General features: G+C 39.1%; 1 protein-coding gene and 1 long non-coding RNA gene across 4 annotated transcripts in view; one reads left to right on the forward strand and one right to left on the reverse strand.

Moving 5' to 3' along the window:
• LOC109842192 (E3 ubiquitin-protein ligase CCNB1IP1 homolog) overlaps positions 1–3821 on the reverse strand; it is a 4614-nt gene extending 793 nt beyond the window's left edge. The window contains exons 1-9 of one of the 3 annotated variants that reach the window (XM_020411105.1): positions 3747–3821; positions 3578–3672; positions 1898–2012; positions 1717–1789; positions 1375–1420; positions 1268–1298; positions 770–1025; positions 491–654; positions 13–244 (exon numbers count right to left, since the gene is read on the reverse strand). In XM_020411105.1, the coding sequence (XP_020266694.1) occupies positions 13–244; positions 491–654; positions 770–1025; positions 1268–1298; positions 1375–1420; positions 1717–1789; positions 1898–1967 (872 nt within the window). In that variant the 5' untranslated portion in view covers positions 1968–2012; positions 3578–3672; positions 3747–3821. Of the gene's footprint in view, positions 1–12; positions 275–490; positions 655–769; positions 1026–1267; positions 1299–1374; positions 1421–1716; positions 1790–1897; positions 2013–3577; positions 3673–3746 lie in introns of all 3 variants that reach the window. The other 2 variants (XM_020411094.1, XM_020411100.1) reach the window with 2 other exon arrangements.
• LOC109822878 lies at positions 10580–11415 on the forward strand. Its single transcript, XR_002242296.1, has 3 exons — positions 10580–10665; positions 10760–10879; positions 11291–11415. It is a non-coding gene; the product is annotated as an uncharacterized LOC109822878 (long non-coding RNA).

The raw sequence follows: 16483 nt of genomic DNA on the forward strand, positions 1-16483 counted from the left end.
AAAGGTCATTACGTGAACAAGTTCTGGCCGCCACGAGACAGCTGAGGTCGCTTCATGGGAGAAATTATGAGATTGCGCAGAGTCGCAGAAGGATTGCTGACGCCGGCACCAAATACAGGGCGTGAAGATCTCCGGGTTCCGGCATCCACGGGGATTTGCGTCTTTGGTGGAGACCCGGTCGAGAGATCAAAGGGTCCTGAGTTGGATTTCTGCCTTGTTGCAGGCCATATCTCCTCCCTCTGCCCTGGAGTATCAGGAGTGTAAACCGAACAATCTGCACCAGATAAATTAACTTGCATTTTGGGAGAGCTTAAGAAAAGATTTCCACGGCTCTCATTTTTATTACTTAAAAAAAAAAAACAAAGGCAGCCTATTTAAGTCTGATTTAGAAAAATGTACACCTACTACTTCAAATATTAAGACACGTGATTTGATAATTACCCTTGTTCACAACAAGACCAAAAATGAGTCAAAAGAGCTTTTTAATTACCTTGTCTCAGGGGATCTCTCCCATTCATCATGTTCGGCATATTTGAGAATAAATCCGGCTCAGTTCTGGAAAAAAAGTTGCTCGCAGGCTGGATTGCTGAACGTTTCATCGACTCATATTCACTTCTCAATTGATCATACATCTCATCAAGTTTTCGTTTTTGCCTGGTTTTACAAACAGTTAAGAATTCATACCCTGTTAAATACAGGAAGCAATGAAGTACGCATCTCACGCTCTTGTAAACACAAAGAAAAAAAATGTATGTCGCAAGTGATTGACCTGGACTTCTCAGCATATTTTTCTTGTAGTTCTTGCTTATCTTTGGACAAGCTTTCAACTTCCTGCTCCATTATCTGACATCTTTTTGCCATTTTCTGATAGGCAGTGTGCACCTGCTCCAATTTCTCAGTAAATTTCTCTTGCATAGCCTCACACTTTTGCCGGCATTGTGTGACAATCTTGTTCATTTTGCATTGCATCTCCAATTCCTTTTGTCCGAGGTAGAACATGACGCTTCGATATGCACTTTTCATGACTGGAATTTTATCATGTTAAAGGAATACAACAGCAACCAAATTCCCCATAACCGTTATATAACACAGGTTTGAAGGGCAATAAGATGAATTTATCCCTAATTAACAGAATGTAATCGATAACATAACAAGGCTCTAGGTTTGTTTTACCAGTGATAATGAATTTTTATGCATGTACCTTTCTAGTCAAGAAGCCGATAAAAGATGATGCATATACAAGACATAGAAAACCTTTACAGGATACGTATCTGTGGAGAAATTCCAGCCATTGCCATCTGCAAGTGGAAACTAGTAAGAATAGGAAATCATATGATCTGAATACTGAAGTTAGTAGCAGGAAAATTCTCTTACATTTATCCAGTCATCACCTGGATTTGTATCAATTGGTCGCATATGGCTGACAAGCAAAACGTCATTATATTATTAGAAAAATAAACAAAAATATACACTGAATTAGTACAAAAAGAATTTAGCATTGCAAATCCTCTGGAAACATGTGATTTTACTACTCTTTCACTTAGAAGAGAAGGATGATAGAAGAGAAATAATGCATTCGCAAGGTAGCCATTTATAAAGTGATGAAAATGGCATAATCACATATGATATCCATAGTTACATGCCAAAATAGAACTGCTGACAGCCACAGAATTTGGATCCAATTATGGATCTCTTCTAAAACATTGAAGTATTCACCTTTTGGAGAGTACTTGATCGCAAATTGGACATGCACCATCATTACTCAGTATCTTGCTGGCATCTTCTTTGCCTTTTTTTTCCTTTGCATTAAGGATAGCAAGCCAACTAGGGTTTCAGAACGTTAGTAATGACACTATATTGCAGAATAAGTTAGCATAAGGAAATTGTGTTAGGATACACAATAGGTGGCCACAGGTTGTTGTTATGGCTTGTCCTTCCAACTCCCTCCAGCATGCATTACACCTCATTTCACCCGTTGAGATGCTCCCATGGAAATAGGATGTTGTTAATACCTGCATGCATATTCACATTCATGAGCTTTATATATATAATATAACACCCCCACCGCCCCTAAAAAAAGCATACTAAGCCCATTTTCTGTTTGAACAATGGAATGTTCTAATAAAGGCAATAAAATCAGAGCTCATGTAATATATTAGAGATACTGCTATTCACAGAGAGCAAAGTCCGACATGCTATTCATAAAGGATCATAGTTATCAAACGAGCACACTCTGCATCTAATGCCAGGAACTCAGGATTGATTCCAAAAAAAAGTGCGAGAGCTGAGAATAAGATCAGAATTTTCACACTATTTGGTTTGTGCAAAAGTAATGAAACCAAAATAGATCGATCCATAATTTCAAATAACTTTTTCAACTATTGAACGAGTAAATTCAATTCATATTACCAATCCTATCTTTTCTTTTCCTTGACATAAATTTACAGGCAAACAATGTGGTTAAAGGGCTCCAAATTTTGAAACAACAAAATCTATCACGTAGAGATCAAACTAGATTCCGGAACAGCAAAAAGTAAAAATAAACAACCAAAATTAGGCATCAATTGCATTCGCCTTATTAAATTACCGGGAACTGTATAGCAAATGAGAATTTTGAATGACAAATGAGAATTTCGAATCATGTACATGCTTACTTGAAGATATGAATGACAAAAAGTGTGGACATACATGTTTATTTCCACGTGTTTAACAGATTTCAAATGAGACAGTATTCTCAGTTAGAATTTTTTCATTTCTTCTGGTAAGGAAACAAGAAAGATTTAAATATGGAATCCTTTACTAGAATTGTGCAAAGAGGAACGTCTTAATTACATGAAACCAGAAGTATAATAGAAAAAATAAAAAATAAGAGATCTCATGTTATGAACAAGCATGGATAATTTTACGTATTATACCATAATCCCAACAAAGGAGGCCTCATCTTTACATTTTTCTGAAATCAAAATTCTTCTGTTCAAATTTATTAAAAAATGCAGGAGAAAAACTGAACATGCTATCATAGGAAAGGACATTTTTCTTAATAAGTACATAAACAACTAGTATAAGCAAACCGGGGAACTATCATGACAGTTTGAACCCGAGAATACTTTTCATGAAACGTTTTATTATTCCAGAAATTGATAATTTTATGTAAATCTTTTGTTTTTGGATACTAGAAGCTTGACTTACTGTTTCCTATCTGTATAGTCTACATTCAGATTTCTCAAGTCACAGATTACCCTAAAGTTTCGATTTTTTTTTAGACGAAAGAGCCCAAGAACTGCTCTAGAACAGAAAACCTATCTCTTTGTAAAATTTTGATAAACGAGTAGGAGAAAGGCATAATAATTTATGAAAATAACACTTCATATGAACCAAATTCAAAAAATATAACCCTAGAACGGACAAGAAAATTTCCCTCCTAGCAAATGTAATTTTCCAAAAAATAAAACAGTCTCTAAGAAGAGGAAGAAAAAATTAACAATAGCTTAAATCTCAAACCTATTAGGAAAAAAACAAAATTAATTTCCGTAAATTTACGTTAATAAACCCTAGAGCAGCTCAGATGTTGACTTACATCTCAGAGTACATCACAGATAACTCGAAACTCTTCGGAAATTTCTCAGATCGTAAAGAAATCAGTATAACAACACGAATCCGAAGCCTTGTTCTCTACGGGGAAAAAATACAACTCAGATCTCAAAACGAAGGAATCAATTCAATGAGATGATCGATCGAGAGCGTACCTGTGGGGATAGTTAAGAAATTGGGGGAAATTATAAAATTGAAGAATTCTACTCTATAAATTTTGAAGGCGAGTTTGACCACGACGCTTGACCCCAGTATGCCTGGTCAACCGGAATGTTTTCGAGATTACCGATCTCATCAAAAACGGACCGCGTGCAAGCGGGCGAGTCACAACACATCCTCCTGCTAAATCCATCGCAAAGCCTTTAGGGGCTGTTTGGTTCCCTGTTTTTGAGAAAAACACTTTCTTGAAAGCCTGCCAAAAGTACCAAAAGTATCACTTTTTGGCAGGCTTTCAGCTTAAATCGCCTCTAAAAAAGAAGATTTTGGCTGAAAGCCTGCCAAAAAGTGACACTTTTGACACTTTTGACTGGCTTTCAAGGAAGCCTTTCCCTCAAAAACAGGGAACCAAACAGCCCCTTACTGATTGCTCGTACGTGGACGGTTCTAATAGAAAGTCTTCTCACTGATTAGATGGTACTGATTATTTCATATACATATTTGAAATTTGTAAAATAGTTAGTTTCACTTTAAGCCTCCAATTTCCCTTTTTGAATAATGTGTTTGATGTCCTACATAACAATTGGGTCTAAATAATGCCCTACCACTATGTTTTCACTACAAATCATATCAGAACTCTTTGCATGCGAGCGGGGAGTTCAGATCGCTTAAGGGGGGCATGAAATTCCCAAACTGCTCCCCCTAACTATGCCCATTGAAGGCCTGGATTGTGTGTTCATATACAGTTGGTTTTGATAGAATCAGAACTCCTAAATTTTATTGTTAAGTAATCTAGATAGCTAACAAATATATCAAACGGGGGTGCACGCAAAGGTTGTTTTCAGTCATTGCGGCATGTTCAATGCCTAAATCAATATCATGTGCAAAAGATTAACATTGTTAACAACAAATGAAATAGATATGGAGGAAACATTAAAGTGTGAAAAAGGCTGTCTTGCCTCATCTTTATGTTGGGAATTCGAAACAATCAATCGAACCCTTGCCCTTCCGGACCTTGTGTTGAAAGTAGGAAAGTAGGAATAAACCACAAATAAAGATCTAACCTTGTAAAAAACAGTAAAAGAGACGAACACACAGATTTAACGAGGTTCGGCAACGTGCCTACGTCCTCGGGAGCCACACCACACAATCTTTCTATTAATTGAAGAAGAAAATACAAGCTCTCAAACAAGGGGTAAATCTCTCTGAGATTCTTTCTCTCTTAGCAGCCAAAAAAACTCCTTTTTTTGATGTCCTACAAACCCTAGAAACGTTTGGGTATTTATAACAAACCCCAGCAGAACAGGATTCCTAGATAAAATAGGAAACAACGAATCTGCGTCGCGGTCGACCGCTTTGCCAAGGTCGGTCGACCGCTTTGCCAAGGTCGGTCGACCGGTCAGAACGACGAAATCCTACAGGGTCTTGTGCACGATATCGGTCGACCGCAGCGACCACGCCGGTCGACCGGCCAGAGCGAAAACTTCTTCTCAGTCTCTTACAGTGCACGCGGTTGACCGGCTCTGCCACTGCGGTCGACCGCACAGTCTTCTGACTGTTTTCTTCGTCTTTTCGATTGCAGCTTTGGGTCTACACACTTAGACTAACAATCTCCCACTTGGAGACCAAAGCGCCATCAATGAGCTCACCCGAACTCTCCCCTTCTTCGCATGTATCTTTTCCCCCGAAAAATTCTTTCTTCAATCAACATCCCGACGATCGCGCCGATCCTCGTAGTGTGGCTCCGCCTTCGTCTTCTACTCGTGAAGGCCAACTGAAGTTGCGCACAACTCCAGTTTCTCAATGGTGACTGCCTTCGTCAACATGTCCGCCGGAATTTGACTCCCCAAAATCTTCATTAAATGCAACTTTCCGTCCTCAATCAGCGAGCGTATAAAATAGTATTTGACATCGATGTGCTTCGTTCTGGCATGATATACTGGATTCTTGGCAAGATGTATAGCGCTCTGGCTATCACAATAAAGAACTCCTCTCCCTTGCTTCAGATCCAACTCTTCCAAGCACCCGTTCAACCAGATCATCTCCTTACTTGCTTTAGTCACCGCGACATACTCAGCCTCGGTTGTAGACAAAGTCACAATCTTCTGCAGACGTGAGACCCAGCTCACTGCTGTCGACGCTAAGGTATAAACATACCCGCTTGTTCGTTGTTCCCCTCAAGTACCGCATTATCCACTTTACGGCCTCCCAATGCTGCTTTCCTGGATTGCTTGCAAATCTGCTCACAACTCCCACTGCATGGGCGATGTCCGGCCTCGTGCAAACCATCGCGTACATGAGACTCCCAATGGCTGAAGAATATGGCACCCTGCTCATATGCTCTCTATCTGCATCTGTCTTAGGCGATTGCTCCTCAGATAACTTGAACTGACTTCCAAGGGGTGTGCTAACAACTTTAGCATTCTGCATGTTGAACCTCTGAAGTACCTTCTCAATGTATTCAGCTTGGCTCAAACTCAATGTCCCTTCAGCTTCATCCCTACTGATTCGCATCCCTAGAATCTGCTTCGCTGCACCCAGATCCTTCATTGCAAATTCCTTTGCTAGCTGCCTCTTCAAACTGTTTATCTCTTCTAAACACGGTCCTGCTACCAACATGTCATCAACATATAATAACAAAATAATGAAGCTGGACTCGAACCTTTTGAAATAGCAGCAATGATCTGAATTGCATCTTCTGTAGCCATTATTCTGCATGAAGTTGTCAAACTTCCTATACCACTTTCTCGGGGCCTGTTTCAAACCGTATAAGCTCTTCTTGAGCTTGCACACCATCTCTTCCTTTCCTTCTTCAGTGAAGCCAACAGGCTGCTTCATGTAGATTTCTTCATCCAAGTCACCATGAAGAAAGGCAGTCTTCACATCTAACTGCTCAAGGAAGAGGTCTTCTGCAGCTACCAAACTCAACACCACTCTGATGGTTGTGAGTTTCACAACAGGGGAAAATATCTCCGTGTAGTCCACTCCTTCCCGCTGTTGAAACCCTTTCACTACTAATCTGGCCTTGAATCTCTTGCTTCCATCACTCTCCTGCTTGACCCGGTAGACCCATTTATTGTGCAAGGCTTTCTTCTGCGCAGGTAGCTGGCTAACTCCCATGTCTCATTAGTGAGTAGAGAATCCATCTCCTCTTGCATCGCATACTCCCACTGCTGAGATTCACTCACTTGCACTGCCTCTTCATAACACTCCGGCTCTCCGCTATCTGTTAAGAGTAGATAATCAAGTGACGAGAGGTATTTGGGATTTGGTTTGGGTACCCTAGATGACCTCCTAGGCTCCACGCCCTGGGTAGTAGCTTCTACACCTGTAGTCTCCTCCGTTCTACGGTCAGAACTGACATCGTCGCCCCCATCTGGAAGTTCCTCCAAATCCATGTACTCGGATCCACCTGTATCCGTAGTGCTGCTCCCACTGCTTTGGCTATCCTTGGCATTGTCCCTGTCCTTGTACATCACATCCTCATTGAATATCACATCCCGGCTCCTGATGATCTTCCTGTTCTTCTCATCCCAAAGGCGATACCCGAACTCATCAATGCCGTATCCAATGAATGTGCACTTCTGTGACTTAGCTTCTAGCTTGTCCCTGACATGGTCACTGATATGAACATAAGCCACGCAACCAAATACCCGCAAGTGTGAGAGATTTATCTTCTTTCCACTCCAAACCTCCTCTGGAATCCCAAAATCTAATGGAACTGATGGCCCGTGATTAATAAGGCGTATGTACCGCATCCGCCCAAAATGTCTTAGGCAGACCTGCATGTAATCGCATACTCCGCGCACGCTCTGTCAAGGTCCTGTTCATCCTCTCTGCAATGCCGTTCTGCTGCGGCGTCCCTGGAGTAGTCCTCTCTAAGCGAATCCCATTCGTAGCACAGAACCTCTTGAACTCCTCCAGCTCATATTCTCCACCATTATCTGATCTCAAGCACTTCACCTTCAGATCTGTCTCGTTCTCGACCATGGCCTTCCACTTCTTGAAGATCTCGAACACCTCTGACTTGTGCTTCATGAAGTAAACCCACACCTTCCTCGAGTGATCATCGATGAAGGTGACGTAGTATCTCGAACCGCCAAAAGAAGACTGATAATCATATTTTATTACAATTTTATACCCTCATTATCTATTTTACATGAATAAATATACCATTAATAATTATTGTTAGATTAGTTTGCACATAATTGAATGAAAATATAAATAAATATTATTAAATGTAAAAACCCCTCAAAAATCTCTCTTCTCTATTTTGTAGTATTTCTTTATCTGTATCTGAACGTCGCCCTTTCCAACAATATTGCAAGGTTCATTATCCCCCAAGTATACTTTACCAAAGTCCCCTGCTACATAGTTCTGAAGTAGTTTCCTATTTGCAGTGGCGTGGAAAGAAGCTCCTGAGTCGATGACCCAAGAATCAGAATCGCTATCCATAGCAAGGATCAAGGCATCCTGCACGATATGAGCCTCCTGCTCACCCGCATCCTTCTTTGGTGCTTTACAGACCGAAGACATATGGCCCTCCTGGCCGCAGTTCCAACACTTCCCTTTGATAGACCTAACCTTCGAGTTCGGCCTCTTCTTCACTGATTTCGACCGATTCCTGTTCTGGTTCCCTTTCTTCTGGCTTCTGCCTCTCTGCTCGAAACTTAGGGCTGAACCTGAACCTTCTGATTCGGACGATTTCCTTCTAACCTCCTCGGATAGAATCATGCTAACAACCTCATTCAGCTTCAACTTCTCTTTCCCCGCCGAATTGCTGATTGCCGTCACACAACCTGCCCAACTATCCGGCAACTGCGATAGTAGTAGAAGGGCCTGCACTTCGTCATCGAACGTGATGTCCACGGAGATAAGTTGATCAACAATCGTGTTGAACTCGCTGAGGTGCATCGTGAAGGACCGTCCTTCTGCCATCTTGAGGTTGAAAAGAGTTTTGACTAGATGCACCTTGTTTGCTGCCGACGGTTGCTCGTACATCTTCGCGAGCGCTTCCATAAGCCCCACCGTCGTCTTCTCCTTCAGAATATTGTGGGCTACTGATTTGGCGAGCGACAACCGGATTTGCCCTAGAGCCTTCCTATCCAGTACCTCCCAATCACCATCTGACTCCGTCGTCTTCTTTCCCTTTTCCTTGCCCAGAAGCGGGCGATACAAGTCCTTCTGGTACAGATAGTCCTCCATCTGCGACTTCCAGTAGGCGAAATCCGATCCGTCGAACTTCTCAATCTTTGATTTGCTTTCCTCTGCCATGGCTTTCACACAAATTGCTGAACGAAGCTCTGATACCAGTTGTTGGGGATTCGAAACAATCAATCGAACCCTTGCCCTTCCGGACCTTGTGTTGAAAGTAGGAAAGTAGGAATAAACCACAAATAAAGATCTAACCTTGTAAAAACAGTAAAAGAGACGAACACACAGATTTAACGAGGTTCGGCAACGTGCCTACGTCCTCGGGAGCCACACCACACAATCTTTCTATTAATTGAAGAAGAAAATACAAGCTCTCAAACAAGGGGTAAATCTCTCTGAGATTCTCTCTCTCTTAGCAGCCAAAAAGCTCTCTTTTTGATGTTCTTTTCAAACCCTAGAAACGTTTGGGTATTTATAACAAACCCCAGCAGAACAGGATTCCTAGATAAAATAGGAAACAGCGAATCTGCGTCGCGGTCGACCGCTTTGCCAAGGTCGGTCGACCGGTCAGAACGACGAAATCCTACAGGGTCTTGTGCACGATATCGGTCGACCGCAGCGACCACGCCGGTCGACCGGCCAGAGCGAAAACTTCTTCTCAGTCTCTTGCAGTGCACGCGGTCGACCGGCTCTGCCACTGCGGTCGACCGCACAGTCTTCTGACTGTTTTCTTCGTCTTTTCGATTGCAGCTTTGGGTCTACACACTTAGACTAACACTTTATTGACTAAGTTCACTGCTAAGTGATTGTGTTTTTAACCGTGATAAAAAAATTCATTTTAGTTTTGGGCAAAATGATGAACTACACATCTTCTCAAAATGTCATGCATGTGATTGGCGTGTCTGAGCTGCACATAGAGGCATGAAAAATAAAAAATGTCCTCCAATCAATCCAATGTGCGTCTCTGACGTCTTACTCACACACAGGGCATTCTAAGGGGATGCATACTCAAAATAATAGCTTTCTGCTGGTAAGGAACTGGTTAAGTCAATTTTACTTGCATGTTGTCATTCTTTCTCTGAGCACTTTAGAATAGAGTAGTTTGTCACAGCACAAACATTTGCCAATCAATCGCCTTTTTCAGTTATCTTTCCTTTATTATTATTATTTTTGTAAAGTGCATTGTTTTTTTTTTTCTTTTTTTTATTTTATTTTTTGGATCACATCACATCCCCCAACATAAAATAGATGAATAGATAAAATTAAGAAGATATCTTGGTCATATAATGTATTTACTCATATATCTGAAAATAAAAAAATAGATATAAAAACTGTTCTTAATTACACTAACCTGCGATCAAAATAACTAAATCATTTCATCAATACTAACATCCAGTTAAAAATCTGAATATATTTAATTTATATCCACATCGATAACTTTATCCTGCAAAAATTTTAAAAATTACCCATCCCATTAGCTCTTCCATGTGCGCATTTTGTCGGATACGGATACACATTACTTGGATATCCATGTTTTTACTCATCGGATGTGGATATTTTCACTACTCGACCCGAACCCGATACATTCGACAACCGCTGCTAAAATCCCATTCAAACATTCCTTTATGATTGGAACAAAGTAGGGTTTCGGAGTGTCGATACACTCCTGTTATACTTTACCCGCCTCTCTCCTCCGCTGCCGCCGCCGCCGCCGCCGCCGTCCGAATATCGGAAGATCGCCAGAGAGTTCAATCATATTTCATAGTAAGAAAATTTAGTTTATTTTGGAGAATTTTCATTTATTTTCTTTTTTCTACTTCTTTTCTACTGACTCAATGTTTAATTTTGATCGGTTAAGTTCTATATAGAAGCTGCGAGTTCTCATGATCTGATGACGACTGCTGCGGTTGAAACCGCAACAAATTCAGATGTTAACAGAGCAGAGGAGCTCAAAACATTGGCTAATGAGGCATTTAAGGTTAAAGTTCTAGTCTTTACTTTGTTGCATATACTTATTATCTTAATATTTGAAAAGAAATTTATCTTAAGGTTTAATTGTAGTGACCAATATTTTTTAGTCGGTAAATCCACGTGATTGCTTAACCTATATAAAATCTATATTTGCTAAGTTGCAAGTTCTGATTTTCTATCTTGTTAACCTTCTATAAGTATTGTATCATACAAAGTTGGCATATAGATTTGATAATTATTCGTGCACATATGTCTTGTACATATTAAAATAACAATATAGTCATTTCTACTTGGCCAAGTTGGTTTTAAATCTTAATCATGTTCATAGTTTATATAAAATTAGTATTAAATGTACAGGACTCTGCAACTTTTTGTTTTTCTTTATTTATTCTGACTATCTCATATGCGTTCCTTACAGCCAACAAATTTTCTCAATCCATTGATTTATATACTCAAGCTATAGAGTTAAATAGCCTAAATGCTGTTTACTGGGCAAATCGTGCATTTGCACATGCCAAACTTGAAGAATATGGTAGTTCTGTGGAAGATGCAACAAAGGCTATTGAAATTGACCCCGATTATTCGAAGGTGAGTAGTTCATGTGTTTTTTGAACCTGTATTCATAGGCATAAGCTTCTTGAACGCTAAGCTTACTGCATTAGATTTCTTGTTTTAAGTTACTTCTTTCTCTTCTCTTTTTTTCCTTTTCCTGTAGGGTTACTATCGTCGAGATGCAGCATATCTTGCCATGGGAAAGTTTAAAGAAGCGCTAGAGGATTTTCAACAGGCATGTCAAGTAAAACAAACTTGCATTATATGACATTTGATCTATTGTTGAGTGATATAGTATGTATAAATTAATGAGCTAATATTGGAAATATAGGTACTATCAACTTTGGTACTAATTGTGTGACGTAGCTTTCGGAAGGATACATGGGTTTTCCTCTAGTCACAAATACAAATGATTGTTGATGACTTGATGTTAGTATGATCACTGCCATAGTTTTTTATTTTTCAGTACCATGAACTCAGGAAATCTATATTTATTTTTCTAATATTGACATGCTAATTTCTGATGTTTACATACAGTCAATTGGAAAATTCACGAAAATTCACTTTCTCGTATAATCTATAGTCACCGCCTTTCTATTCTGATGAAACTTTAACTTATTTAAATTCTATGCACCATCTTCCATACTTCTTTGTTATGAAGCACATTTAGACTCTACGTGTCATACTTGCTTTTTCTAATTTTTGAGATGGCTGGCACTCCTTCTTTCTACTGATATGCTTGTATAGAGTTAGCATTCTGCTAAATTTTGGTTAAACACATAAGGACATGTTTTATGAGGTTATCAGCTATTATGATTTTAAATGTTTTACAACATGGTATAGGTGAAAAGAATTTGTCCAAATGATCCGGATGCTACAAAGAAGTTGAAGGAGTGTGAGAAGGCTGTACAAAAGATTCGATTTGAAGAAGCAATTGCTGTACAGGAATCTGGAAGACGTTCAGTTGCTGGGTCTATTGATTTTCATTGCATAAGCAATTTCTATATTCATCAATAGCTTCTTACATGTTCTCTGTTTCTTTCTTCTCAAGGACTATTGTTACCTGAAGCATTAGGAATCAATATTCGTTCAATGACATGCCATTTTTTTTGGGTTTTTCCTTTTAGTATGTGAAATAATGAATGCTAAAATCAGCATAGAAAATGATAACTTAAGGATGCTGGTTCATGGGTGAGATGCAGGTACCTGATATGAGAACATTGTGATGGATGAAAGGCAATATGAGGGGAGGCAATAAGAAATGGGTTGATTCCCAGGGAACTGGTAAGCTATGAACACACGAAAAGTGTCTTGGGTGGTCAGGATATGTACAATGGAAATCCAAAACGTGTTGCTTTAAGAGTAGTTAAATCCTAGTGGAAGTTGATACTAGGACTGTGCTTAGATTACAAAACTCTGATTGATAAAGAAACATAATGTTGGTCGGTTTGAGTTATTTGGCCAAGGGAATGTATCATAGTCAAGCTGGGATAAAATGTCAAGGATTCATATAGACGACCCCAAGGAATTGAGAATAACAAGGTCTTTTGTTGTTATTGTAGTCATGCTTATATTTATCGAAAGGTGAAATTGCTGCTACTTTACCTCCAGATTTTCTTGTTTGTCGGAGACATTGATCTGTAGTTCTGTATGCTGTGACATAACACATAACATGGTGACTGTTAATTTGGTGTTAAGGAGTGCTGAGGAGCTCCCAAATTCTTGAGTCAGGTAACATGTAAAATTTTAATAGGAGTTATATGGGCCATGTCCTTATTAAATGATGCAAAGCAAGTATCATTCTTTTTTTCACTGCTGCTAGTAGATTTTCTTATTAAAAGGTTTGAGCCTCTCTAATTCGAGATCCAACTTTTAATGGAGACTTAAGCTGCAGCATTCATACAATCAATTAATTTGGTAAGTATTAGACAATCTAAAGGAGAAATAGAAGGAACAAAGCATATAATTATTTGATAAAGTTATACCATTATGGACCTATGGTAGAAGTGTGTGATGGGTATATGCTGGGGAAGTGAGGCTTTTCCATATAAATTAATGCCGGAAAAAATTCCACTGAGTGATCAATTCCCCATCATGGATCAAGGGTTGGTAATGTATTGGTATTGGTTCAGACTAGAAATGAATCATATACATGTAGAGTTGACTCGAATCAACCCCTTTAATAGACAAATCAGCCGTTCTACCTAAACGTAACTCACTGATGCGAAACGGGGGAGGGGGTCCATCAAAATCAGCGATCTAAATCGAACAACGCACCGTTTCGCCAAAATTCTTGATCTTAGGCAGGAAATTTAATCTAAAACAGTTAATGTGACAGATGAATTTTAATAAGATTTGCATTGACAATTATGAACAATTCCAATCGGCAATCTCGATCAATTTAATTACAATATTCATTATCATTGCACAAGTTTTACAATCAATATCAAGTTTTAACAATCACATGTTCAGTTACTCTCAACTCACAATTATACTTTAAGCAGTGAATATATGGTAAGAGTTTAGAGGTAATATACTCATGCAATTAACTAACAAAATGAGATTGACAGAAAAATAAAGAGGAACGAAAGAAAACGAAAACTTCGTCGGTCTGAACAAACTCGACGTGAGAGACCTCTGGAGGTGGTGCGACGACAACGGTGAGCTGAACGACGATGACGAGGCGGAGATCCGATGACGACGAGTGTGACGGTGTTGAACTGATGACGACGGGATGAGGGTGGTGCGATGTCCCACGGGTAGTCGTCGGGTCGATGCAGGTGGCGGGCGTCGGGACGAGGCTGGCAGCGACGTCAAGACGAAATAAACGGCGGCTCGAAGAGTGGAGGAGGACGGAGGGAAATCAACGACTGTTGAGGTGATTCTGGACGGCTTACGGCTACTCGAAGGTAAGGAGAGCAGGGATAGATCAGTAGCTTGCGAAAGAGAATGGGTGGGGGCAGTGAGGCTGTGAGATGAACAGATGAACGGGAGAAGATAAAAGTTTGACAGCTAGAAGAAGAGAAACATGTATTGGCCTAGGGTTTCACACCCGAGGCCTAGATTTTGCACCCAAATTAAGCTAACTCAAATTTCAATTTAATTTTCAATAATTCATTGATTTTTAATAATTCATTGATTTTCAATAGTCTCGTACAACCTTATTTATAAAGAAAACTATGTGCACACAACGTGCAATAAAAATAGAAACAAACAACAATCCCTCAAATCACTCAACTAAAATTAAACTAAATTTCAAAATTCAAAATTCAAATTTTAAATTTTAAATTTCAAATTTTAAATTTTAAATTTTAAATTTCAAATTTCAAATTTTAAATTTCAAAATTTAAAAATATATCAACTAATCAAATATTGCTATTTTTGTCCTCATTATTCTCCCCGGGTGGGAGAAAACTCGACTCCGTCGAGTTAGCTACAGAAACTTGCCATCTTCAATATACTCTGTCTGTATCTTAATCTGCCGTCAGTTATTTTTCTACATCTCAAATCATTAGTTAAATTGCATTATAAATTCACCATCTAAAATATTATCAAAATTCACTACAGTTTGGGTGAATATATAGAAGTGGGGGTAAGGTGAAAGAACTCTCAGAAATAATAGGCTAGGGTCAGGCTTGTGAATATATAGAAGTGGGGGTAAGGTGAAAGAACTCTCAGAAATAATAGGCTAGGGTCAGGCTTATATTAGTGGACTGTCAATAACATTGTGAGGTGAAAGAACTCTCAGAAATAATAGGCTAGGGTCAGGCTTATATTAGTGGACTGTCAATAACATTGTGGCTGTTTAATCACTCAATATTAAAAATAGAATTATGATCAAATCAATAAATGTTGCCATTAATCATTTCAAGAGTTAGGAAAATTCACATGTAAAATCTTAAACAGCTATAAATAAACTGTATTGGACAAGTCCAAACCATCTCAATTATCATCATTAACAGTTTTAAATTATGTCCTGACTTCATATCATTCATTTCAGTTAACAATGTATTTATTCAAGTTAGATCACTGATTACCAATATATGATCAATGCAAATCAAAACAAAATGATGCAAATCACTCAAATGACTACGTATGAAATGCAGACTCGAACAGTGCTATCAATGGCAGATTTAAACTCAACGAAGTGTCTAGTATGCACGACGTCCTCTATCAAATGGAATAATTAACTGTTCCTTTGTTAAGATGCATAATTTTTTTTTGATTCTAGCAGTGATAGTGAGGAACATGCAAACAAATACGTGAATGAGGAATGTTTTTGTGCGCTCAACTTGAGACAAGAAAGGAAATGAAAACACTCGTGCTCAAATTTGTATCCCTAATCACTATATATTCCCAAAATGGATCAGTGTACGTGTGAGTGACTATCGGGATAATACATGGGGGTTTGACATCTAATATGATAGTTATTTCACTATGCTCAGTTTGAGTTTCAACTCCCATACAAATATCTGAGTGAATTGCTTCAAGAATCAAATCAGGAACGTGTTGGGTGTCATGTTTGTCCGGGAGGACTTCGTGGAGAATACCAACAACGTTTCAGTCACGGGGGTTGGTTCAAGAGGAGTTGAAGTTTCAATTTCAAGAACAACTTCAGGGATAACATCAGTGGATTTCGTGATCAAAGGGGTAGCTTGGGGAATAGTCAGAGTGTTGTCATTGCATGAAACTTTAGTTAACTCCATAATTACAGGGGTAGTTTCAGAAGGAACGGAAGTGCATGATTCTTCGATTATACTATCCTGAATTTTCTTGTCAAAGTTAGATTCTGTCAAATCTACGATCTGGTTAACGGTTTCCTCAATAATGGCTTTTGATTCTGTTATAGGCGGCTTATTGATTCTAACTCTGAACGGAGTTGTACAGACAGTAGCAACGTGCTCATATCCTTGACAATTGTAACACTGAATTATTAGGCTAAGTTTGAAGAGATCTCTTTCTGATTTCTGACCATTGGGATTGACTCTAGACTGGTAATAACTAGGGCTAAATTGACTCGGAGGCTGACTAGAGGTAGTGGCACGAGAAGACAGGGAGG

The sequence above is a fragment of the Asparagus officinalis genome, chromosome 1, assembly GCF_001876935.1.
Source record: "Asparagus officinalis chromosome 1, Aspof.V1, whole genome shotgun sequence".
Lineage (NCBI taxonomy): Eukaryota > Viridiplantae > Streptophyta > Magnoliopsida > Asparagales > Asparagaceae > Asparagus > Asparagus officinalis.